This window comes from Thalassophryne amazonica, chromosome 17, assembly GCF_902500255.1.
Source record: "Thalassophryne amazonica chromosome 17, fThaAma1.1, whole genome shotgun sequence".
Lineage (NCBI taxonomy): Eukaryota > Metazoa > Chordata > Actinopteri > Batrachoidiformes > Batrachoididae > Thalassophryne > Thalassophryne amazonica.
Window position 1 is genome coordinate 67,927,421 of NC_047119.1, and position 23,992 is coordinate 67,951,412.

A 23,992-nucleotide genomic window follows, 5' to 3' on the forward strand; every position below is an offset into this window, starting at 1 on the left:
TAAAATAGTTATCATTTAGTATATATTATATATTTCATTTATTTAATTTAATAAATGTAGTCAAATATGTGCTTGGAGTATTTTTATTTTGGGGAATTGTTCTAGTACCCACAGTTTGTCTAATTCCGCCTCCCTTTGCTGTTGCTTTCAGGACTACCCCATCTCAGATGTCCACACCATCTTAACCAAGGCCAAAGAGCTGCAGGATAACTCCTAAACCAGCTCACACACTCCCCCTCCTCACCCAACCGCCTCCGCACAGTTTTGGTAGGCGGGAACTTGGACGTTTAAAAACATGTGTCGCGTGTGTTGAATTCTCAGTACGGCGTAAAGCCAGCATTGTGCCTGTTCAGTGGGGGCTTCCACAGAAACCCGGAGGACTCTGTGGAAGTGTTTTCCTGACAGCAGGGGTTCTGGTTGATGGGGAAACCTTCACGCTGCTCCTCTTCCTCCTCACAGCCGTCTCTCCCATGGAGATCTCTCGTGCTCAGCTCATGATGCTTTAGCTGAACATCTCAGCAAGAGGGATGTACTTTAATCCTACAGTAAAGATGTTTGTGTGTCATGAAAATGTCTAAATTGAGCATCGATGCTCAGCAGTGAAGCTGAGGCTTAAACTAAAAACCCGCTGGGACGACGTACGTACTCAGACTGAGGAAAACCTTTAATCTGGCTCAACAGGACTTAGTGTTTATTGTTGAAGGTTTTTAAATGTTTGTTTTTTTTATGTTGAAGTTTTTCTTCTTTTTCATTTTAAATGAAACATGCCTTATCTGTTTGATGTGAGACAGCAAACAGGATTTCTGGTTGGGTTTTTTTAAATGACGTGATTGTATCATTATTAAATATTATAAACCTGTTCTATTTCTTCAGGATGGTGTCCAGACAGTGATTTTTATCTCAAGAAGTTTTAGGTCTCCACACACGCGCGTAAATGCCTGACTGTTGTTAGACTTTGATCCTTCTGCCTGATTGGTTACATTTTATGTTGAGGTTAAAGTAACTTGTTTGAATGGTTTGTTTTAACTTATAAGGAACACAGTGACACATTGAATGGAGAGAACATAATTTTTCAAATGAGAGTCACAGCAGTCTGTAACAGCGGCAGGGTTTCTAATATCACTGTATTCTGTGCGGGTAGCGCTGGTCTGGAAAGTTTCAAAAAGTACACTTTGAAAGTAGAAAAATAACAGGAGCAGGACAAAAGCTGCTGTTTTACTGCATGAAGCTGCAGGCAGTAAGTGAGCTGTGTAAAGCTTCTCATGTTTTCTTGCACGTGCTTCGGGATAAAAGTGTTTTGTTTTTTATAAACAAATGACAGCTTTTTACTTTGAAAGAGCTTAGCCGATGTTAAAATTGATCTTAAAAACAAAGGAAAATTGAGCATTCTGTGTAGGGGTGATTGAATTTATGACAAAAATTGAAGTGATTTTAGTGTTTGCCTTGTAGTGATAGGATGAGCTGCTGGAGATGATGTTTCACAACTTTCTCTCTATTCTGGTGTGAGTGAGGAGCCGGAACTGAGTCTCTGTTCTGCAGACTTTTCAGCAGCTGGCTCTCTTTTAAACTCTGCTTGTTTCGTCACACTGGGACGTTACAAAGATTATGAAGAAGAGCGACCGCTGCTTCAGTCTTCAGATTAAGTCATAAAAGTAAAGCAGAGTGGCTGCTCTTGTGAAACAATCAGGAAGACCTCACTGAGGCAATTCTTCAAAAGTTCTAACCTGTTTAGTGTTGAAGTTGAATTCCTGATTGTTTGAATATGGAGCGTTTTAGTCCTTCAGCTAACACTCGCTGTATCCCCTTTGATAAACTGAAGCGGCTCAGCGCAGACATCCTGCCCTTAAATCTTGGGAGTCTTGAATTATTAAACAAGAAAAACCGGACGTGCACAAACGCACTTACTGTAGATAAACAGTGTTAGCATGTGAACAAACACGCACGCTCCGTCAATGATGAACCTGAACAACACCTTTTTATCGCCGTGTTGTTTTTGTGCAGAATGTTAGGAAGCGCAGCATATAAAAGCAGAGGGGATGCACAGCTTTGGAATAAAAATCTAAAACATGCACATTTCCAAAGGGCTGTGATCCCATCTGAGAAGCTTCACACAGGATTTACAAATGAATGACTGCAAACGCTATGTGAAGTAGCAGTGCTAACCCCAACAACATCCATCAGAAGACCGAATTAAACTCGCGTGATGATGCAACAGCAGCACGACTGTAACGACATATTGAGGAAATGATTTAAGACTCCGGACACGTGCAGTAAACAAGTGATAGTCATGGAACACTTGCACCGTATCAAATGCCTTGGGTTAATGACTGCTGGCTCTGGGTTTATGGTGCAGGTTAACTGCTGGTCACATGATGCTTGGTGGAGAAACACCATAATGTTCTCATTCCCATAACCTCTTGAACTTGGTTCTGGTTTAATCTTTATGTAGAGCCGTCTCGACTCGGCTGGGAACACGTTCACAAGTGTAGGAATTCCTGCTGAGTCGTAGTGAAGATCTGTTTAATAATCACACAGTCATTCATTAACACTTGTACACTAAATGATAACACTCACCTTCCAGGGCAATTAAAATGTATATAAACACTGCTTAGGAGTTCATGTCATGTTAGTGACCTTTTTTTCCTCTCTCCTATTTTAACATGTTCTCCTTTTTTGGAATTGCACTAAGTATATTTAAGGTTGTTGTTTTTTTTTCTTCAACTGTTATTTTTGTTGATATGCTGAATCTTTCATACATGTTGTCAAAGTTTCTTCAGTTGGTAATCAGATTTTTTTTTCTTCTTCTTCTTCTTTATACACCTGATGAGATTCCTGGATAACCATTTGTGTCGAATGCTGGCATGTAGTCGGTTTCATTTTCTGGGGCATTACGCATCAAACCGCTGTGGTGTGAAGTGAAACCTGTAAATCACAGTTCAGTCTGACTGAATCCACCCAACATGTTAGAATCAGTTCTCACAAATCAGACAAGACCTGGCCAGCTTTTGTGAAAATAGTAAAAATAAAGGATTTAACTTCTTACTTCCGCCTTGGGTGTAATAAAATCATCAGCATTTATTTGTCTGTCTGTCCGTTAGCAGAATTACATCAAAACTACTGCACAGAAATTTTCACCACAGATAGATATTAGGTTATGGAAGACTCCATTAAATTTTTGGAGGTGATCCAGATTCTGGATGACATACAGGCTTTGAAGGATTACTTTTATAAAAAAAAAAAAAAAAAAACACCTACATGGATTCTCACCAAATTTGCACCACAGATAGATATTCGGTCATAGAAGACTCCACTGAATTTTGGAGCAGATCCGGATTGCTCTTGTATATTTTTTACCACTTAATCATGCATTATTTTAAAATACCACTAGGGTTTGGAGGAAACAGATGATGCTTTGGAGCGTGTTTGGAGGAGAAATGCACTCGTGAAGATGATGGTTATGTAAAATGGAAAACCACCATAGAAACCTGGTTCCTCCAGTGTGTTAATAAAGGAAATAAACTAAAGAAGCCACGCCTCCTCCAAAATTTCGATCTGATGTCATCGTAGAGCAAGCTTTATTTTTGTGCTTGTGTGTGAAATTAAACGGTCTTGGTGTTCAATAAGTCCAAAATGTGCCGTTTTGGGTTTGAAGAGGTTTGTTTTTTTTGTTGTTTGTTTTTTCCTTGTGTACATGCACTGAGGTGATTTTTTTTGGGGGGGGGGGGGGGGGGGGGGGGCTCATGACTGTAAGTGGCACCCATGTGCTCTTCTGTTTGTTTGTTTCTATCCTGCCTGTGTACTGGAGGTCTTCATGCGTGCATTTGGTTCCTAAGGATTTAGATCCAGGTCAAGTGCTCTTGTGCTGTTTACAGTGTGTTTGAATACATTCAGCATCAAAACGCAGTGTGAGGATGCTTTAAAATTTTTTAAACATGCCGGTGTTTTCTCTCCTTTGAGTCTATTTCTCAGATTTGTGTTGGGGTGCCTTCAGGTCGGGTTAATTCATGCTCCCTGGGTTCAGTCTTCAATCTGGCGAAGAACTCTCGTGTGTGACGCACAATGTTTACGATACTTTCAATGTATTATGTCAATTATTTGCATGGATTCCAATTTTGTAAGCACATTTTTGTAACATCTCCAGTGTTAAGACTTGTGTATATTTCTTTTTTTAAATGTTTGCAGAAGTGAATTAAAATGAATGATGGTGGAACTAAAATGTTGCTCATTGTGAGACGACGTGACGCAACAAATAACGTGTTCAGACGAATGGGCACAGGTTCTCTTGAACCCGTGTCACAGACTGAATGGGTTCGCCCTGCCTTCACTGCACATGCATCATTTGGGACCACAGCAGCTGGTCTGAGATGGTATCTTCATCCAAAGTGATCAAAGGGAATAATGTGATTATTAACCATCAGATGACAAAGTAAAACCTCTTCAATCATTTTAAAGTCAGTTTTAAGCAGAAACAAGGTGATAATCTGAGAGTTGCTACTGCTGCTTTTGAAATGACGGAGGCGCAGTGAACTCAGCAGCAGCTCGTCTGGCTGCGGCTCTGATCGCTTCCTCTGTCTTATAATGCTGAATTTATGTGGAAATTATTGTTGTACAAAAGCTTCAGATATTTGTCGCTGAGATAGACGATGATGACTGGAGTGCAGTTTGAAGCAGAAATGATGTGATAATCCGTGAACCGCGGCTGACGCACAGAAATGCATGCGCAGTGAAGGCAGCGTGGACCAATTTTTAGGTGGGGAAGTGTTTGGTTGGCGACACCGGGAACCTCTTTTGACAGCAAATGGTGCATTTCAAACACTCTTATAAAAGTAGGGAAAAGCTCCACTTGGAAATAAATGTCTGAACTGATTTGAACAAACCAAAACGCGCAGGAAGCTGAAGCCCAAAGAACTGTGAATTCATGACACCCAAAATGGTTTAATTTGAAAAATGTGTACAGTTATGAGAAATTCTCCATTTGTGAGGTGGAGATTTTGTAAATATGTCAGCAGTGATGCATCATGTGAGCAGCAGACACTTCTTAAAGGTTTGACTGATGGAGGGTTGGGTTAACCCACCATAATTCTCAACTAAATCTACCTACTGTAGTACACGTCCAGTCGGGTAATCCAGCACAGTTTATAGTATATGGGTATCAACCAATGTAATGTTTGCTGTTTCAAATGTCTTCAATGGTATATTTTCTGCATAGCTGTTAAAACTGAGACGTATTTTTGCAGAGCTGGTTTCAAGGATCGAGATCAAGCAGGAACTAAGTACTCAGCACCCCTTCACTCTAGTGTTTTGAATAAATATCATGCACTATTCAAAAATCCTTAAAATAGCTTTTATTTCCATGCATGCAAATGCACTGGGAACACTGCACATTCTATTCCAAATCAAAGCATGGAGGAAAAAAAAAAAAAATCAAATACAGCAACTAAAGAAAAAGGAATAATAGTCTGTTTTTGTTTTTTTTTTTTAATTGCAGCATCTACATTTTTTGTACAAACTCAAACATCCATCCATCCATTTTCTTCCGCTTTATCCGGAGTCGGGTTGCAGGAGCAGCAGCGCAAGCAAAGCTGCCCAGACTTCTCGATCCACACACACCTCCTCCAGCTCCTCCGGGGGAACCCCAAGGCGTTCCCAAGCCAGCCGAGAGATGTCGTCCCTCCAGCGTGTTCTGGGTCTTCCCCGGGGCCTCCTCCCAATGGGACGTGCCCGGAACACCTCTCCAGCGAGGCGTCCAGGGGGCATCCGGAAAAGATGCCCGAGCCACCTCAACTTACTCCTTTCGACAAGGAGGAGCAGCGGCTCGACTCCGAGCTCCTCCCGAGTGACCGAGCTCCTCACCCGATCTCTAAGGGAGCGCCCAGCCACCCTGCGGAGGAAACTCATCTCGGCCGCTTGTACTCGCAATCTCGTTCTTTCAGTCATGAGCCAAATCCCGTGACCATAGGTGAGGATCAGAACGTAGATCAATCGGTAAATCGAGAGCTTTGCTCCCCTACTCAGCTCTCTCTTCACCACGACGGTCCGATACAGCGACCACATCACTACAGATGCTGCGCCGATCCGTCTGTCGATCTTACGCTCCATCCGTCCCTCACTTGTGAACAAAACCCAGAGATACTTAATCTCCTCCACTTGAGGCAAAGACACTCCACCGACCTGAAGAGGGCAAAGCACCTTTATTCGGTCGAGAACCATGGCCTCAGATTTGGAGGTGCTGATTTTCATCCCGGACGCTTCACACTCGGCTGCAAACCGCGCCAGTGCACGCTGAAGGTCCTGATTTGACGAAGCCAACAGAACCACATAAAATCCTTGAAGATTTAGCTTTCCTGTGAATTGCCGAACTAATGTTTAGCTGTATAACTACCAGCTACCTTGAATGTTTCAGAATCCCTCAAGTAAAGTTAGAGGTCTTGGTCAAGGACAGTGTGTGATAAGCTGCTTAGTCTGCTGCCACTGTGACCCATCCCGGTGTCGCCGACTGAACGGTCCCCCCTAAAAATTGGCCCGCTCTGCCTTCACTGCGCATGCGTCATCAGCCGCGGTTCACGGATTATCACGTCGTTTCTGCTTCAAACTGCACTCCAGTCATCATCTATCTCAGCAACAGATATCTGAAGCTTTTGTACAACAATCATTTCCACATAAATTCAGTAATATTTCTGTTATGTTTCGGACGCGGTCGAAGCACCGACCCAGCGTTTGAAAGGACCCAGCATAAAATAAGCAGAGCACGGTTCAAAAGATAACAGAATTTAATAAACATAACAGTGTGTGACATGCTAAACAACTAAAAAGTCTGCGGTCTGGTGAGGTGGAAACACGGCGCGCTCTCAACAGCGCAAACGGTCCGGAGCCACAGCAGTTCGGACCCAAGGACCCCGCCGACACCCCCCAGGTGGCCGCGACAAACCAAGTCTGTGAAGAAAGAAAACATGGAGGTGAGTCCAACTCCACACAGAGAGACACAACTCAAAGGTGCACGCAATCAGCAAACACTTCCTGGCTTAAATCTATACATCAGCTTCTTACCCTGCAGGCACGGAACAACTCAGTTCAAATCTCCACTGCAGCAGAAGCTGATTAGACAATTAGCATAACGTGACAGCTCGATACAACAAGGTGTGAGGGACACCAAATCCACTGTCATTACTTCATAAAAGTCACCAAAACCAAATTACCTCAGGAAGTGTGCTGAAGAGCGTGAGACCTCACCCAATCCTCCTTCACAGACTGTGGCGTCAAACCTGGAGCGGTCTCTGCATCCGTGATGGTGAGATTGTTCTCCTGACGTCGATCTCACACGTCTGCTCACAAGGTCCAGTCTCTGGCAATCACACACTGTGCATTCAAGGTTTAAATGCAGCAATCTCTGATTAAGACAAAATACACCACAGCTGTGAGTCCTGATGACCTGCATGTGAAAACAAGCCTCAGGTGTTCAGGGTGAGGTCCTAATGCTCAGCCACTCAGTCCTGAATGCATACCACCTGGTGGGAGAAACAAAACAAAACCCAAGCCAGCCAAACACCCCAGCCCACAACAATTTCATTATAAAAGATGGAGGAAGCGATCAGAGCACCGCTGCTCCACAAGCGGCTAGCTGATGCATTCACTGCACACCTGTCATTTCAAAGCGACACTGAGTATCACCTCCTTTCTGCTTAAAATTGACTTTAGAATGATTGAAGAGGTTTTACCTTGTCATCTGATGGTTAATAATCCCATTAATCCATTTGATTGCTTTGGGTGACGAGACTCTGTCTTATTAGAGCGGCTGAGCTCCGAAATGATGCATGCGCAGTGGAGGCAGGGCGGACCAATTTTTAAGACTGTACCGTTCAGTCTGCGACACCGGTCCCAGATAAGCATCAGTGATCATAGTAGTACTACATAAAGCAGGTAGTGCAGTGAGATAAGGAAATGGGCTACCAATAATGTGTACACCTGGGTTTGATTCCCTTTCATGCTTCCTGCCTGTGGACTTCTGAAAAACACTTATCAGCATTGTCTCACTCCCCGTGACTGGCCTTGAGTAGGGAAGTGACCTTCCCACTGTCCAGGGGGACTCGTAGACTCTAATCTGCTTCACATTACGCATCCCAAGGTACAATCCCAATGTTCCTGTTGCCTTTTCTCTCTGTTTTGTGCATTTCTCTAAAGTGTAGTGTGTCCCATTTCTTTAAGGAATGGGGGAATTGGTCATCTGTCCTCCAAACAGCCCTGAAAAGGGAGTGTTTTCAGATCCAGACCAAAAACAAAGGTGTTAATGAAAATACCCAGAATGCTTTGTGAAAGCAGAAAACGCAGAATGAAGATGGCCACCGGGGCGGCAAAAGAAGTCCATAAATGTGAGCAAATACTACAAAAAACAGGAAAGATTATAAAATACATCAAAACATACCAGTTAATTGTAGACGCAACAGCACAACTACATTGTTATAACCAGTTAGTATCAACAAGTAAATAAAACAGTTCCACAAGCACAACTATACTGTAATAACTAAAGCTTTCATCTATAAATAAAACTGTTCCACAAGCAGAACTACACTGTAATAACCAAAGTTGCTATCAATAAATAAAACTGTTCCGGGGCAGACCTACGCTGTAATAATTAAAGTTGTTATCAGTAAATAAAACTGTTCCACAGGCAAAACTACACTGTAATAACCAAATGTTGTGTGGGCCGCTGAAGAGGAGGTACTGCTGGCCCACCACCACCAGATGGCGCCCTGCTTGGAGTGCGGGCTCCAAGCACGAGAGGGCGTCGGAGCCGCTGGAGGTGACAGCTGTCATCTATCAACACCAGCTGTCACCCATCACCACCACTATAAAGACCGGACTGCAACTCCACCTCCTCGTCGAGAAATCTTCTACCATACAGGTAATTTCTCTGCTGAATTTAAAATTCGAGTATTAGTCTGATCTCTTTTTGCAGCCGTTTTCCTGGGACGGATACCCTGTCTGCGGAGTTGGCGTTTGGTGTGGACTGCCACGGCTTCGCTTCACACCCCACCCAGATAAGTGGTTATCTCAGGAGCTGCACGAGTGTGTGATTGGAGGTGGAGGTTCTCCCTCCTTAACTGAACACAGACTGTGGGATTACTGAGTGTGCGGACTCACACTCATCCAGAACTGTTTCTGTTTTCTGCCAGCAGTACCGGGTCTGACTGCTGAAGACAGTGGCCACCTGGGTTGCAGGGCTTGGCGGCTCCGGTGTTCTTCAGGTCCGTTGGTGGTGAGGCTTGTGTGGGTTCCGGCTTTTCTCTAACCGGATGTCTCCTATCTTCGAGCCTGCCACACGTCACCTTTTTGTTGGATTGATATAACACATATTTGTATCTGTATTACGTTGTGCACCTTCACAACATTAAATTGTTACTTTTTGGCTATTCCATTGTCCCTTCATTAACTCCCCCTGTTGTGGGTCCATGTCACGACACTTCCCCAACAGGATTTCCCGGCCAGCGTCATGGATCCCGAGGGGCGTCAACTCGAGCCTGAACGGCCAATGGAAGAGCAAGGTGCACAGGCACCAGCAGGAGGCGTGTTAGGGGAGCTGCAGCAAATACTGACCGCTTTCACTGCTCGGTTGGATCTGGTCACCGAGCAGAACGTTATCCTCAATCGGAGGATGGAGGCTCTCACCGCCAGGGTGGAGGCGCGCGATCAAGGCGCTGCTGCAGCACCTCCTCCTGCTGGTCCTTTGTCAGACACAAATGTTCCACTGGTCGTTCAACGACCCCCCCCCCACCATCCCCTGAAGCATACATAAGCCCTCCGGAGCCGTACGGAGGTTGTGTTGAGACGTGCGCGGACTTCCTGATGCAGTGCTCGCTCGTCTTTGCACAGCGTCCCGTCATGTACGCATCAGACGCTAGCCGGGTGGCTTATGTCATCAATTTACTTCGAGGAGAGGCACGCGCCTGGGCTACGGCACTTTGGGAGCAGAACTCACGGCTCCTAACGTCATACGCTGGGTTTGTAAGGGAGTTCAAACAGGTTTTTGATCATCCCAACAGAGGCGAGACTGCTTCGAGCGTGCTACTGTCAATGCGACAGGGGGGCCGGAGTGCAGCCGAGTATGCAGTTGACTTCCGCATCGCGGCTGCGAGGTCCGGCTGGAATACCGTTGCACTCCGCGCCGCCTTCATAAACGGATGGCTCCGGTCCTGAAGGAGCACCTGCTGGCTAAGGAGGAACCGCGGGATTTTGACGGGCTTGTCGACCTCTGGTCATGGAATTTGCACATATCCATTACTGCTGAATGTTGTCCTGCCACTTTGCACTACAAGTATTTGTTTGTTTACAATTCTACACTTGATACTTATACTTTGTTATTATATTTCTACACTTGATACTTATACTTATACTTTGTTATTATATTTCTTTAATACCTTCTTTTGTGAGGTCAGGGAGTCCAGAGATTAGGTATTTCAGTTCTCAATATGTCTGTGATGTATTGTAGAAATGACAATAAAGCTGACTAAGACTAAGACTAAGACCTGGTTATACGCTTAGACAATCGGTTAGAGGAACACCGTCGGGAGCAGGGCGGGGGGCGTGACCGGGCACGGGCCGTCCCTCTTCCTTCCGGGTCCGAAAGGGTGCCGTCGTCCCCACGCTCCACAGCCAGAGGGCCCCGTGTGGCTACAGCTCCCCCTGCTGATGAAGCTATGGACACGAGCAGGGCCAAAATGAAATCAAAGGACAGACAAGGGAGGCAGGCCCACGGGGAGTGTTTTTTCTGTGGGTCTAACAGTCATATACAGAGGAACTGTCCCAAACGGTCAAACTACAACGCCCGTCCTTAGAAACTGGGCTAAGGGTGGGCCATAACACGCACACAGGGGAACCCCAAAAATCAGCACGAATCCCAGTCACAATCCTTTGTGAGGATTTAACCCTTCACGCCCCAGCACTTATAGACACGGGGTCAGAAGGGAATCTGCTGGACAGCAGATGGGCAAAGGAAGTAGGGCTCCCTCTGGTGGCTCTGCCTTCCCTGTGAAGGTACGAGCACTAGATGGCACAATTCTTCCATTAATCACACACCAGACACAGCCAGTGACTTTGGTGGTGTCTGGGAATCACAGGGAGGAGATAGTGTTTTTTGTAACACCTTCTACCTCCCGAGTGATTTTGGGTTTTCCATGAGTGTTGAAACACAATCCCCGGATTGATTGGCCGTCTGGGGTTGTGACGCAGTGGAGCGAAACCTGCCACCGGGAGTGTTTAGGATCCTCGGTTCCACCCGGTGAGATTGCTAAGGAGGAGGTCAAAGTCCCGCCTAATCTGACGGCGGTGCCATGTGAGTACCACGATCTTGCTGACGTCTTCAGCAAAGATCTGGCACTCGCCCTTCCCCCGCACCGACCATACGATTGTGCCATCGATTTGATTCCGGGCGCTGAGTACCCGTCCAGCAGGCTGTACAACCTCTCACGTCTGGAACGCGAATCAATGGAGACCTACATCCGGGACTCGTTAGCTGCCGGGTTGATCCGGAACTCCACCTCCCCGATGGGTGCTGGTTTCTTTTTGTGGGTAAAAAGGACGGCGGACTCCGTCCATGCATCGATTACAGAGGACTGAACGACATTACGGTTCGCAACCGATACCCGTTACCTCTGTTGGATTCGGTGTTCACGCCCCTGCATGGAGCCCAAATATTTACTAAACTTGATCTTAGGAATGCGTACCACCTGGTTCGGATCCGGAAGGGAGACGAGTGGAAGACGGTATTTAATACCCCCTTAGGTCACTTTGAGTACCTGGTCATGCCGTTCGGCCTCACAAACGCCCCTGCAACGTACCAAGCTTTGGTTAATGACGTCTTGCGGGACTTCCTGCACCGGTTTGTCTTTGTGTATCTAGACGACATCCTCATCTTTTCTCCGGACCCTGAGACTCATGTCAAGCATGTACGTCAGGTCCTACAGCGGTTGTTGGAGAACCGGCTGTTTGTGAAGGGCGAGAAGTGCGAGTTCCACCGCACTTCTTTGTCCTTCCTGGGGTTCATAATCTCCTCCAACTCCGTCGCCCCTGATCCGGCCAAGGTTGCGGCGGTGAGAGACTGGCCCCACCCAACAAGCCGTAGGAAACTGCAACAGTTCCTCGGCTTTGCAAATTTCTACAGGAGGTTCATTAAGGGCTACAGTCAGGTAGTCAGGTCAGCCCTGACCTCCACTAAAGTCCCCTTCACCTGGTCGGATCGGTGCGAAGCCGCGTTTAGGGAGTTGAAACGCCGGTTCTCGACTGCGCCAGTTCTGGTGCAGCCCGATCCTACTCGCCAGTTCACAGTGGAAGTGGATGCCTCTGACTCAGGGATAGGAGCCATGCTGTCCCAGAGCGGGGAGTCCGATAAGGTCCTCCACCCTTGTGCCTATTTTTCCCGCAGGTTGACCCCGGCTGAGAGGAATTATGACGTCGGCAATCGGGAACTCTTGGCGGTGAAGGAGGCTCTTGAAGAGTGGAGACACCTGTTGGAGGGAGCGACGGTGCCCTTCACGGTTTTCACGGACCATCGGAACCTGGAGTACATCCGGACCGCCAAGCGGTTGAACCCCAGGCAAGCCCGCTGGTCACTGTTCTTTGGGCGCTTTGACTTCCAGATTATGTACCGCCCCGGGACCAAGAACCAACGGTCGGATGCACTGTCCCAGGTGCATGAAGAGGAAGCCAGGGCCGAGCTGTCAGACCCCCCAGAAACCATCATCCCCGAGTCCACTGTCATGGCCACCCTCACCTGGGACGTGGAGAAGACCGTCCGGGAGGCCCTGGCACGGAACCCGGACCCAGGGACCGGCCCGAAGAACAAGCTGTACGTCCCACCAGAGGCCAGAGCTGCGGTTTTGGACTTCTGCCATGGGTCCAAACTCTCCTGTCATCCTGGAGTGCGCAGGACCATGGCGGTAGTCCAGCAGCGCTTCTGGTGGGCGTCTATGGAAGCCGACGTCCGGGACTATGTCCAGGCCTGCACCACCTGCGCCAGGGGCAAAGCAGACCACAAGAGGACCTCAGGACTCCTCCGACCGCTACCGGTGCCTCATCGCCCCTGGTACCACATCGGCCTGGACTTTGTCACGGGCCTCCCGCCGTCCCAGGGCCACACCACCATCTTGACGATAGTGGACCGGTTCTCCAAGCCGGCCCACTTCGTGGCCCTCCCGAAGCTCCCTACGGCCCAGGAGACAGCAGACCTCCTGGTCCACCACGTCGTGCGTCTGCATGGGATACCAGCGGACATCATCTCAGACCGTGGCCCTCAGTTCTCCTCTCAGGTCTGGAGGAGTTTTTGCAAGGAACTGGGGGCCACCGTGAGTCTCTCGTCCGGGTATCACCCCCAGACGAACGGACAGGCAGAGCGGGCCAACCAGGAGTTGGAGCAGGCCCTCCGTTGCGTTACCTCCGCGCACCCGACGGCCTGGAGTACCCATCTGGCCTGGATCGAGTACGCCCACAACAGCCAAGTGTCATCTGCCACCGGCCTCTCCCCGTTCGAGGTGTGTTTGGGGTACCAGCCCCCATTGTTCCCGCTTGTGGAGGGTGAGGTCGGTGTGCCCTCTGTCCAGGCCCACCTCAGGAGGTGCTGCCGGGTGTGGCGGACCGCCGTTCTGCCCTGTTGAAGGCCCGGACGAGGGCCAAGGCCCATGCAGACCGCCGGTGTTCCCCGGCCTCTGCATACCAGCCTGGGCAGGAGGTATGGTTATCAACAAAGGACATCCCCCTTCAAGTGGAATCACAAAAACTGAAGGACAGATATATCGGACCCTTTCCCATCACCAAGGTCCTCAGCCCGGCCGCAGTGAAGCTACGGCTGCCAGCTTCACTGCGGATCCATCCTGTTTTCCACGTGTCCCGGATCAAACCATACCACACCTCACCGCTCTGCACCCCTGGACCTGCACCACCTCCTGCCCGGATCATCGAGGGAGACCCGGCGTGGACCGTGCGTCAGCTTCTGGACGTCCATCGCAAGGGTCGGGGCTTCCAGTATCTGGTGGACTGGGAGGGGTATGGCCCCGAGGAACGCTCCTGGGTGATAAGGAGCTTCATCCTGGACCCGGCCCTCCTGGCCAACTTCTACGCCCGGCACCCGGATAAACCTGGTCGGGCGCCAGGAGGCGCCCGTTGAGGGGGGGGTCCTGTTGTGTGGGCCGCTGAAGAGGAGGTACTGCTGGCCCACCACCACCAGATGGCGCCCTGCTTGGAGTGCGGGCTCCAAGCACGAGAGGGCGTCGGAGCCGCTGGAGGTGACAGCTGTCATCTATCAACACCAGCTGTCACCCATCACCACCACTATAAAGACCGGACTGCAACTCCACCTCCTCGCTGAGAAATCTTCTACCATACAGGTAATTTCTCTGCTGAATTTAAAATTCGAGTATTAGTCTGATCTCTTTTTGCAGCCGTTTTCCTGGGACGGATACCCTGTCTGCGGAGTTGGCGTTGTTGGATTGATATAACACATATTTGTATCTGTCTGTATTACGTTGTGCACCTTCACAACATTAAATTGTTACTTTTTGGCTATTCCATTGTCCCTTCATTAACGCCCCCTGTTGTGGGTCCGTGTCACGACACTTCCCCAACACCAAAGTTATTATCTATAAATAAAACTGTTCCACAGGCCGAACTACACTGTAATAACCAAAGTTACCAATAAATAAAACTGTTCCATGGGCAGAACTATACTGTAATAACCAAAGTTGTTATCTATAAATAAAACTGTTCCACAGGCAGAACCATACTGTAATAACCAACGTTGTTATCAATAAATAAAACAGTTCCGTGAGAGAACTACACTGTAATAACCAAAGTTATTCTCCATAAATAAAACTGTTCCACAGGCAGAAGTACACTCTAATAGCCAAAGTTGTTATCAATAAATAAAACTGTTCCACAGGCAGAACTACACTGTAATAACCAAAGTTATCTATAAATAAAACTGTTCCACAGGCACAACTATGCTTTAGTATTCAAAGTTATTATCAATAAAACAGTTCCGTGAGAGAACTACACTGTAATAACCAAAGTTATTCTCAATAAATAAAACTGTTCCACAGGCAGAAGTACACTGTAACAGCCATGACTTCAGACTTCATGACTTTCTTTCCTAATAAAATTTTAACTATTAGAGAAAAAATTACTCATAACCATCCTCTCACTAATTTAGAAGATCTTCACTTAGCCTGGAAAAAGAGTCTGTTGCTCTATAAAAAAGCCCTCCATAAGGCTCCGTAAGGGCAGAGTAATATGAATTTGACTAGTGATTGTGAATGTTTTAAAATTGTTAACAGTAGGGACAGGGCTTCGACCTGTACAAATGTCCTTTGACTTTGATTTCATGGACATTTTTAATGATCCTTTCATTTATTGTTAAAATATAAAATGAAACAGCTTTTTAAAAAAATAATAAAATAGTTGCTGTTTAAAGAGCTTTTTATTTAGAAGCAGGTGTTGGTTTCCTGGATTGTCAGGACATTTAACCAGATGGGTCTCTTCTGCAGCTTTGACCTCTGGTGGAGCTTTTGAAGATGCTTTTCTCACATTTTAAAGAGCAGAGATGTTTGCTTCCGACTGGACTTCATGGTGTTCAGCTCATCACTGGAAGATTTTGAAGTGTATCTGTATTTAGGCTGTCTGCACAGCAAATGTTCCTCATTGTAACAAATAAATAAAAAAAATTCTTAAAATATAAATAAACACTAAACACTTAAAAAAAAGAGACCCCCCCCCCCCCCCCCCCCCCCCCCCCCCCCCCCCCCGGAAAAAACGCCTGAAAAAAAATCTAACTTAAAGTTGAGCTTTTTGTGGTCTCAGGAAAAAAAAGCTGTAGCTTTATTTGGTAAAAAAAAAAAAAGACTGAACCATTTACACATTAAAGCGTTCACTCAGGTCAACTGTGCAAAAAAAGGCTATGCTCACATTAGCTTGTCATTAAGCCTTCGGCAGTGCCGTAACATCACGTTTTGCTTTTAAATTATTCTCACCTTGAGAAAGCTGCAGAACTAAGCTCCATTGGTCAAACTCGGTGTTTGTATATATCCAAAAAGTGGGAAATTTCAGATTGAGTGGGTCTGCTCCATCACCCCGGCTTTCCTTTTTTTTTATACTTTAGACATTTTTTAATTCTCTATTAGCAGGGATGAGATTTTTCCACAGATCCGCGGATTTGACAGTCCCGGGGGTTGATTTTGTGAAACGTCCAAATCCGTTGAGAAAGTTTTAGGGGTGGGGGTAAGAATGCAAAAAAAAAAAATTAATGCCAGGAGTACCTTTGTTTAATAAAATTGTCGTCTATTCAGAACACTGAGTGGTCTTTGTTTGTTATCGCCGACGCAGCAAGTTCGATCAGTCCGTCAGTCAGCCGAACGCGGAAGTAATGCTGTGCTGATCAGTGACCAGTATGAAGTAGGTGCCCAATGAGCATGTACTGTAAGGGAGGTAACTGTGTAGTCTTTCAACTTCCAATATTCGGTAGTTTTCCCTCCAACAAATCATAAAAACCGAGACAGTATCGAAGCGCAGTCAAAGCTATTACTTACACACGTTTTCATTGGTTATTACAAAGCTTATGACCAATCAGCGCAAAGGTTATATATGCGTTTCTCCCGCCCTTTCTTCGGTGTTGCAAATGCAAAATGGCGAAATTAATTCCAAGAGGCGAAGAATCCGCGGTATTAGAAAATCATAAAGAGGTGAAGAACAAGTTCCGATGGGCATGGCTGGACAAAACAGTGACATTAACTGTGAAAATAGGCAGGAAAGAGGAGAGCATAACAGAGAAAGTGGGTGATTACATAGGCAAATGTGACCTTCCCGGGAAAGCACAATGTCTGTATTGTTTGGATCTAATCGCATACGGATCCCGTGGATGCGTCGCCCTCATTGAACATGCAAAAGGGGAGAAACACTGCGAAAAAGTGTCGTTGCGACGCAGCAACTATTTGTTGGCATCGGCGTTTAAGATCAGAGGTCCAGTGGACACACGAAGTCAAATTTCTCAGCTCGCAACCGCAACATCATCGGAGTCGAAATCACTGGTTCCACTAGATGATATAGTTGTCAGCTCGGAGGTGAATGAGCAATACTTAAAATATACATGTAGGAATCAGGGCCGTATATAGGAATGTGAAAGGGGGGGTTCAAATCCTTGAGTTGGGGGTCCAGTGGGCCTCAGGGCCCCTGGTGGGGTCGAGGGGCAACGCCCTCATGGGGGGTTCAGGGGGCAAAGCCCCCCAAAGCAGAAGCTTTTTGAGGATTTCGAGGGGTCAAAAGCTACATAAATTTCATTTGAAACCCAAAATGTATAATTTTAGGAAATACATTTTTATATACAAATAGTCCTTGCTTGGGATTGGATCAATTGCCATAAGAACCACCCAGGAAGAACCAAGATAACATTAATGCAAACTTTATACCTGCCTGTCGGTTGCGAATGACGCAACTGACAGGCGTGAAAAAACTCACGCATGCGCACGAAGGTTCAAGCTTGGCTGATGCAAGCGCACATGATTCAAATCCATATAGTTTTTTGCAAAAAATAAAAAGGTCGGATGGTTTTCTAATAGACCTCGTATTTAGCGGTATTAATATTCGCGTTTACATTATGAATATGTACGTATATGTACATTATGTATTAAATAGCGGCATTTAATTTGGCAACCTTGTTTAACTCGCTAAATTCGCATAATAAATCCCACGCGAATATTTGCACCTTTACAGTATTTGCAACAGGAAGGAGAAGCTCCCTTTATTTCTCAGCTTATACATACAAACATGTTTTTACAAACCAGACAAGTGTAATTGTGTGTCTACATGGGTATTTACAAGCCTACTAACCTGTTTGATATCAGAGGACGATAGGGACCAGGGAGCAAAAATTCTCAACCCCCATGGGAAAAGTTTATCTAGCAGTTTCCCCTTTCATCACTTAAGGGATTACTCTGGCAGAGGAAATTGAAAGTTGAGGGTGTGTGATAATAGCTGTGTAACAGTTAGCTTGTTGCTTATTATCAATGAAAAGAAAATACATAACATTGATATCCAGATCAGAAAAAAATCACCCTCTATATACGGGCATGGGAATGAGTTGTGAAGTGTGATTACTGGATGTGTGCTTGTTTTCTCGATTGGTTCCCCACCCATTAAGGTAATGATTGTTTATTTTGATGCATGTTCGCTAATGCATGGTTGGGGGTGTCAACAAAATGCCTAGGCTAGGGGAGGTGCTGCCCAGTTTTTTTACAGGTTTGGACTTTGATTTTTTTTTCAAGATTTTTTTTAATTTCATTTGAATTTTAGAGGGATAAGTTTATAATGAAGTGTGGTGAAGGGATGGGTGTGTGAGTGATATAAATATTAAAATATGAATATAAATATAAACAACAATGTATTGTTAAAGATGTACCCAAAACTATTGGAAGGAACAAAGTGTAAGTACATGTTATGATGTAGGGACGATTCACATGCAGCTGCAGTATATATAATTTTGGACATAGAACATGGACATACAAAATTGGATTATACATGTACATGTATTTGAGGATATACATGTACATGTATGTTTGTTGACAAGTGTGCCATGCTGAAGAATGCTGGAAATCAAGTAAGTCTAGTTATGAAAAAATATTTTGGTCACAAAAATACACATGTACAGTAGATGGTCTTAGTAAGGGTTTACAGTTTGAATTATAGATATGAACACCTGGCATTTATAATAGTTTTTAATATCATTTTAGTGCAATTTACGTTTTAAAACAGCAAAAATGCTTTGACCTGCCCTGGACCCACCGGGGCCTGCGGCCCCTGGACCCTGGCTTATTTTCCTCTGAAAATCGAATTTGCCAATCTCATCCCTGTATTAGTTTCCACTTGCGGGTTTAATGTTGGAATTATTTAATGTTTGTTTTATATCATACTCACTCAGGTTTTGTTGTATTGTATTGTCTTTGTCTGTTGTCTTGTCTGAGGTGTGTTTGTAGGTGTGTCCATGTCAACTGGTTTGTCTAGTATCTTAATCACCACACCTGTTGGAAACAGTTTCAGCTCTTTTTGCTTGTTTTTTTTTTTACATCATTTTCACTCATTGTAAGCGAAGAGAGGTTTCATATGTACAGAATCTGCTGATTAATGTGATAACAAAACCATAACAAAGATAAAATCAGTGTCCGGGCTGTTGAAGCATAAACAAAGGACAAGACGATACAAGCTGTTTGCTTGTCAACCAGTTCGTACACAACTTTATTCTGGGACTTTTCTTAGTCAAAGACTCTATTCAAGAACTTTAAAACGGTTCAAAGCTCATAGTCTGAAGGTAAATTTTAACCACGGCTCTCATGAGACACGGACTATGACTTTTCATACCACCACAGGAAAACCAGGCCCTGATCTAATCCTGGGGTCAGGGAACAAGTGATTGATGAGGCCCAATCCCAAAACTCTTGTTGGGAAAGTGTAGGAACACGGACCCACAACAGGGGGCGCAAATGAACGGACAATGGAGAAAGTCAAATCACAAGGTTTTACTGTTGTGAACTCACACAACAAACACAACAGATTTACAAATACAGCAGTAACCGAATTCCAAAGGTGTCGTGTGGGCAGGCTCGACGATAGGAGACGTCTGTCCGAGTCGAACCGGAACCACCCGATTTCCTCTGCCACCGAACCCCGGGGATACTGGAGCCGCCAAGTCCCGAACCCCAGGTGGCCACTGCCTCCGCTCGTCGGATCCGGTACTGCTGGCAAGGAACAGATACAGTCAGGTGTGGGTGCGGCTGCACCCAGCAACACACAGGGTGGAAACACCACCTCCACCTCTTGTCAGGAAAATACAGGTGAGTGCAGGAATGTGAGTACTTATCCAAAATACAGTCTCCTGCTGTCTTTTCTCTTTCTGTGTAAAGGCAAAAAGTATTTAATGGTCAAAAGATGATCCGTTTGGCTGGATACGTTACCTCCTTGGTAGAGCGATATCTCGGCAATGAGGTGGAGATGCCGTCCTGCTGATATACCTCCCTGTTGATTGATATCAGCTGTCTCGTCTCAGGTGATGGGTGACAGCTGTCACCCTGGCTGCTCCTGTGAGGCGGCAGCGCCCTCTGGTGCCTGGAGCCCGCACTCCAGACAGGGCGCCCTCTGGTGGTGGTGGGCCAGCAGTACCTCCTCTTCAGCGGCCCACACAACAGGACCCCCCCCTCAACGGGCGCCTCCTGGCGCACGACCAGGCTTGTCCGGGTGGCGACGGTAGAAGTCGGCCAGGAGGGCCGGGTCCAGGATGAAGCTCCTCTTCACCCAGGAGCGCTCTTCAGGGCCGTACCCTTCCCAGTCCACCAGATACTGCAAACCCCGGCCCATCCGTCGGACGTCCAGGAGCCGGCGTACAGTCCAAGCCGGTTCGCCGTCGATGATCCGGGCAGGAGGTGGTGCCGGACCCGGAGTGCAGAGGGGTGAGGTGTGATGAGGTTTGATTCTGGAAACATGGAACACTGGATGAATCCGCAGTGAGGCCGGAAGCTGAAGCCTCACTGCGGCGGGATTGATGACCTTGAGAATTTTGAACGGACCAATGTATCGTTCCTCTAGTTTTGGGGAGTCCACTTGTAGGGGAATGTCCTTGGTGGACAACCACACTTCCTGCCCAGGATGATACGTAGGAGCCGGGGTCCGCCGCCGGTCTGCATGGTTCTTCGCCCTCGTCCGGGCCTTCAACAAAGCAGAACGGGCGGCACGCCACACCCGACGGCACTTCCGTAGGTGGGCCTGGACCGAGGGCACACCGACCTCTCCCTCGACCACCGGAAACAACAGGGGCTGATACCCCAAACACACCTCAAAAGGGGAGAGGCCGGTGGCTGATGATACTTGACTGTTGTGGGCGTACTCGATCCAGGCCAGGTGGGTACTCCAGGCCGTCGGGTGCGCAGCTGTCACACAACGTAGGGTCTGCTCCATCTCTTGGTTGGCCCGTTCTGCTTGCCCGTTGGTCTGGGGGTGATACCCGGACGAGAGACTGACCGTGGCCCCCAGTTCCCGGCAGAAGCTCCTCCAGACGTGCGAGGAGAACTGGGGACCGCGATCGGAGACGATGTCTGATGGTATCCCATGCAGACGGACGACGTGGTGGACTAGGAGGTCCGCTGTCTCCTGGGCCGTTGGTAGCTTCGGGAGGGCCACGAAGTGGGCCGCCTTGGAGAATCGGTCCACTATCGTGAGGATGACGGTGTTTCCCTGGGACGGCGGGAGGCCCGTGACAAAATCCAGGCCGATGTGAGACCAGGGGCGATGAGGCACGGGCAGCGGCTGTAGCAATCCCGATGTCTTGCGGTGGTCGGCCTTGCCCCTGGCGCAGGTGGTACAGGCCTGGATGTAACCCCGGACGTCGGCCTCCAGGGACGCCCACCAGAAGCGCTGCCGGACGACTGCCACGGTTCTTCGCACCCCAGGATGACAGGAGAGCTTAGAACCGTGACAGAAGTCCAGAACTGCAGCCCTGGCTTCTGGTGGGACGTAGAGTTTGTTCTTCGGTCCGGTTCCGGGGTCCGGGTCTCGTGTCAGGGCCTCCCGGATGGTCTTCTCCACGTCCCAGGTGAGGGCGGCCACGATAGCAGACTCCAGGATGATGGGATCCGGGGGATCCGACGACTCCGTTTTGACCTCATCTTCATGTACCCGGGACAAGGCATCCGATCTTTGATTTTTGGTCCCGGGACGGTAGGTGATCCGGAAGTCAAAACGGCCGAAGAACAGTGACCAGCGGGCTTGCCTGGGATTCAGCCGCTTGGCGGTCCTGATATACTCCAGGTTCCGGTGGTCAGTGAAAACCGTGAATGGCACGGACGTTCCCTCCAACAGATGTCTCCACTCCTCAAGAGCCTCTTTCACCGCAAGGAGCTCTCGATTGCCGACGTCATAGTTCCGTTCGGCTGGGGTCAACCTGCGGGAAAAATAGGCACACGGGTGAAGGACCTTATCGGTCTTCCCGCTCTGGGACAGCACGGCTCCTATCCCTGAGTCCGAGGCGTCCACTTCAACCACTAACTGGCGACTAGGATCGGGCTGCACCAGAACAGGTGCAGACGAGAAGCGCCGTTTCAACTCCTTGAACGCAGCTTCGCAACGATCCGACCAGGTGAAGGGGACTTTTAGTGAGGTCAGGGCTGTCAGGGGGCTAACTACCTGACTGTAGCCCTTGATGAACCTCCTGTAGAAATTAGCAAAGCCTAGGAACTGTTGCAACTTCCTACGGCTTGTGGGTTGGGGCCAGTCTCTCACCGCCGCAACCTTGGCTGGATCAGGAGCGACGGAGTTGGAGGAGATAATGAACCCCAAGAAGGACAAAGACGTGCGGTGGAACTCACACTTCTCGCCCTTCACAAACAGCCGGTTCTCCAACAACCGCTGCAGGACCTGACGTACATGCTGGACATGGGTCTCAGGGTCCGGAGAAAAGATGAGTATATCGTCTAGATATACGAAGACGAACCGGTGCAGGAAATCCCGCAAGACATCGTTAACCAACGCTTGGAAAGTCGCGGGAGCGTTTGTGAGACCGAACGGCATGACCAGGTACTCAAAGTGACCTAAGGGGGTGTTAAATGCCGTCTTCCACTCGTCTCCCTTCCGGATCCGAACCAGGTGGTACGCATTTCTAAGATCGAGCTTGGTGAAAATCTGGGCTCCATGCAGGGGTGTGAACACTGAATCCAACAGGGGCAACAGGTATCGGTTGCGAACCGTGATCTCGTTCAACCCCCTATAATCAATGCATGGACGAAGTCCGCCATCTTTTTTGCCCACAAAAAAGAAACCTGCGCCCATCGGGGAGGTGGAATTCCGGATCAACCCGGCAGCTAACGAGTCCCGGATGTAGGTCTCCATTGATTCGCGCTCAGGCCGTGAGAGGTTGTACAGCCTACTGGACGGGAACTCACTGCCCGGAACCAAATCAATGGCACAATCATACGGACGGTGGGGGGGAAGAGTGAGAGCCAGATCCTTGCTGAACACGTCGACAAGGTCGTGGTACTCCACCGGCACCGTCCCCAGATTGGGCGGGACTCTGACCTCCTCCTTAGCTTGGGAGCCGGGAGGAACCGAGGAACCTAGACACACCCGATGGCAGGTCTCGCTCCACTGAACCACTACCCCGGACGGCCAATCAATCCGGGGATTGTGCTTCAACATCCAGGGAAAACCTAAAACCACACGGGAGGTGGCCTGAGTCACAAAAAACTCGATCACCTCCCGGTGATTTCCTGACACCACCAGAGTTACAGGTGGTGTCTTATGCGTGATCGGAGGGAGTAGGGAGCCATCTAGTGCCCGAACCTGTACCGGCGAGGTAAGCGCCACCAGAGGGAGCCCTATCTCCCTGGCCCATCTGCTGTCCAACAGATTCCCCTCAGAGCCCGTGTCCACCAGTGCTGGGGCCTTCAGGGTTGAGTCCTCATAAAGGATCGTGACTGGGAGTCGTGTGGCAATGTGGGTGTGTCCCACGTGAATGTCTCGGCCCACCCCTAGCCCAGTCTCTAGGGGCGGGGCGTTGGAGTTGAACCGCTCGGGGCAGTCCCTTATGTGGTGCTCTATCGCACCACAAACAAAACAAGCTCCGTGGGCCCGTCTCCTCTGTGAATCTGGTGCCCTAAATGTTGCCCTACTCGTGTCCATAGCTTCGTCAGCAGGGGGAGCTGTGGCCCCACGGAGCGCAGGGGCCGTGGAGCGTGGGGAAGGCGGAGCGCGGTCGGAACCGGAAGGGAGAGGAACGGCGCGTGCCCGGCCACGCCCTTCGTCTCGTTCCCGCCGATGTTCTTCTAACCGGTTGTCTAACCGTATGACAAGATCGATGAGCCCATCTAAATCCCGCGGTTCGTCCTTAGCCACCAGGTGCTCCTTAAGAACCAATGACAGTCCGTTTACAAAGGTGGCGCGGAGGGCAGCGCTATTCCAGCCGGACCTCGCAGCCGCGATG

At 48.1% G+C, this 23,992-nt stretch overlaps 1 protein-coding gene and 1 long non-coding RNA gene across 2 annotated transcripts in view; one reads left to right on the forward strand and one right to left on the reverse strand.

Moving 5' to 3' along the window:
- The window catches only part of tbc1d13 (TBC1 domain family, member 13), a 42,664-nt gene extending 41,805 nt beyond the window's left edge, over positions 1-859 (forward strand). The window contains exon 12 of the mRNA XM_034192470.1: positions 152-859. Coding sequence (XP_034048361.1) covers positions 152-217 — 66 coding nt within the window. The 3' untranslated portion in view covers positions 218-859. The remainder of the gene's footprint in view (positions 1-151) is intronic.
- Positions 828-3,155, reverse strand: LOC117529632. The gene is made up of 2 exons (XR_004566053.1): positions 2,550-3,155; positions 828-2,516 (listed from the first exon to the last, which is right to left on the reverse strand). It is a non-coding gene; the product is annotated as an uncharacterized LOC117529632 (long non-coding RNA).
- Positions 3,156-23,992: the final 20,837 nt, after the last annotated feature.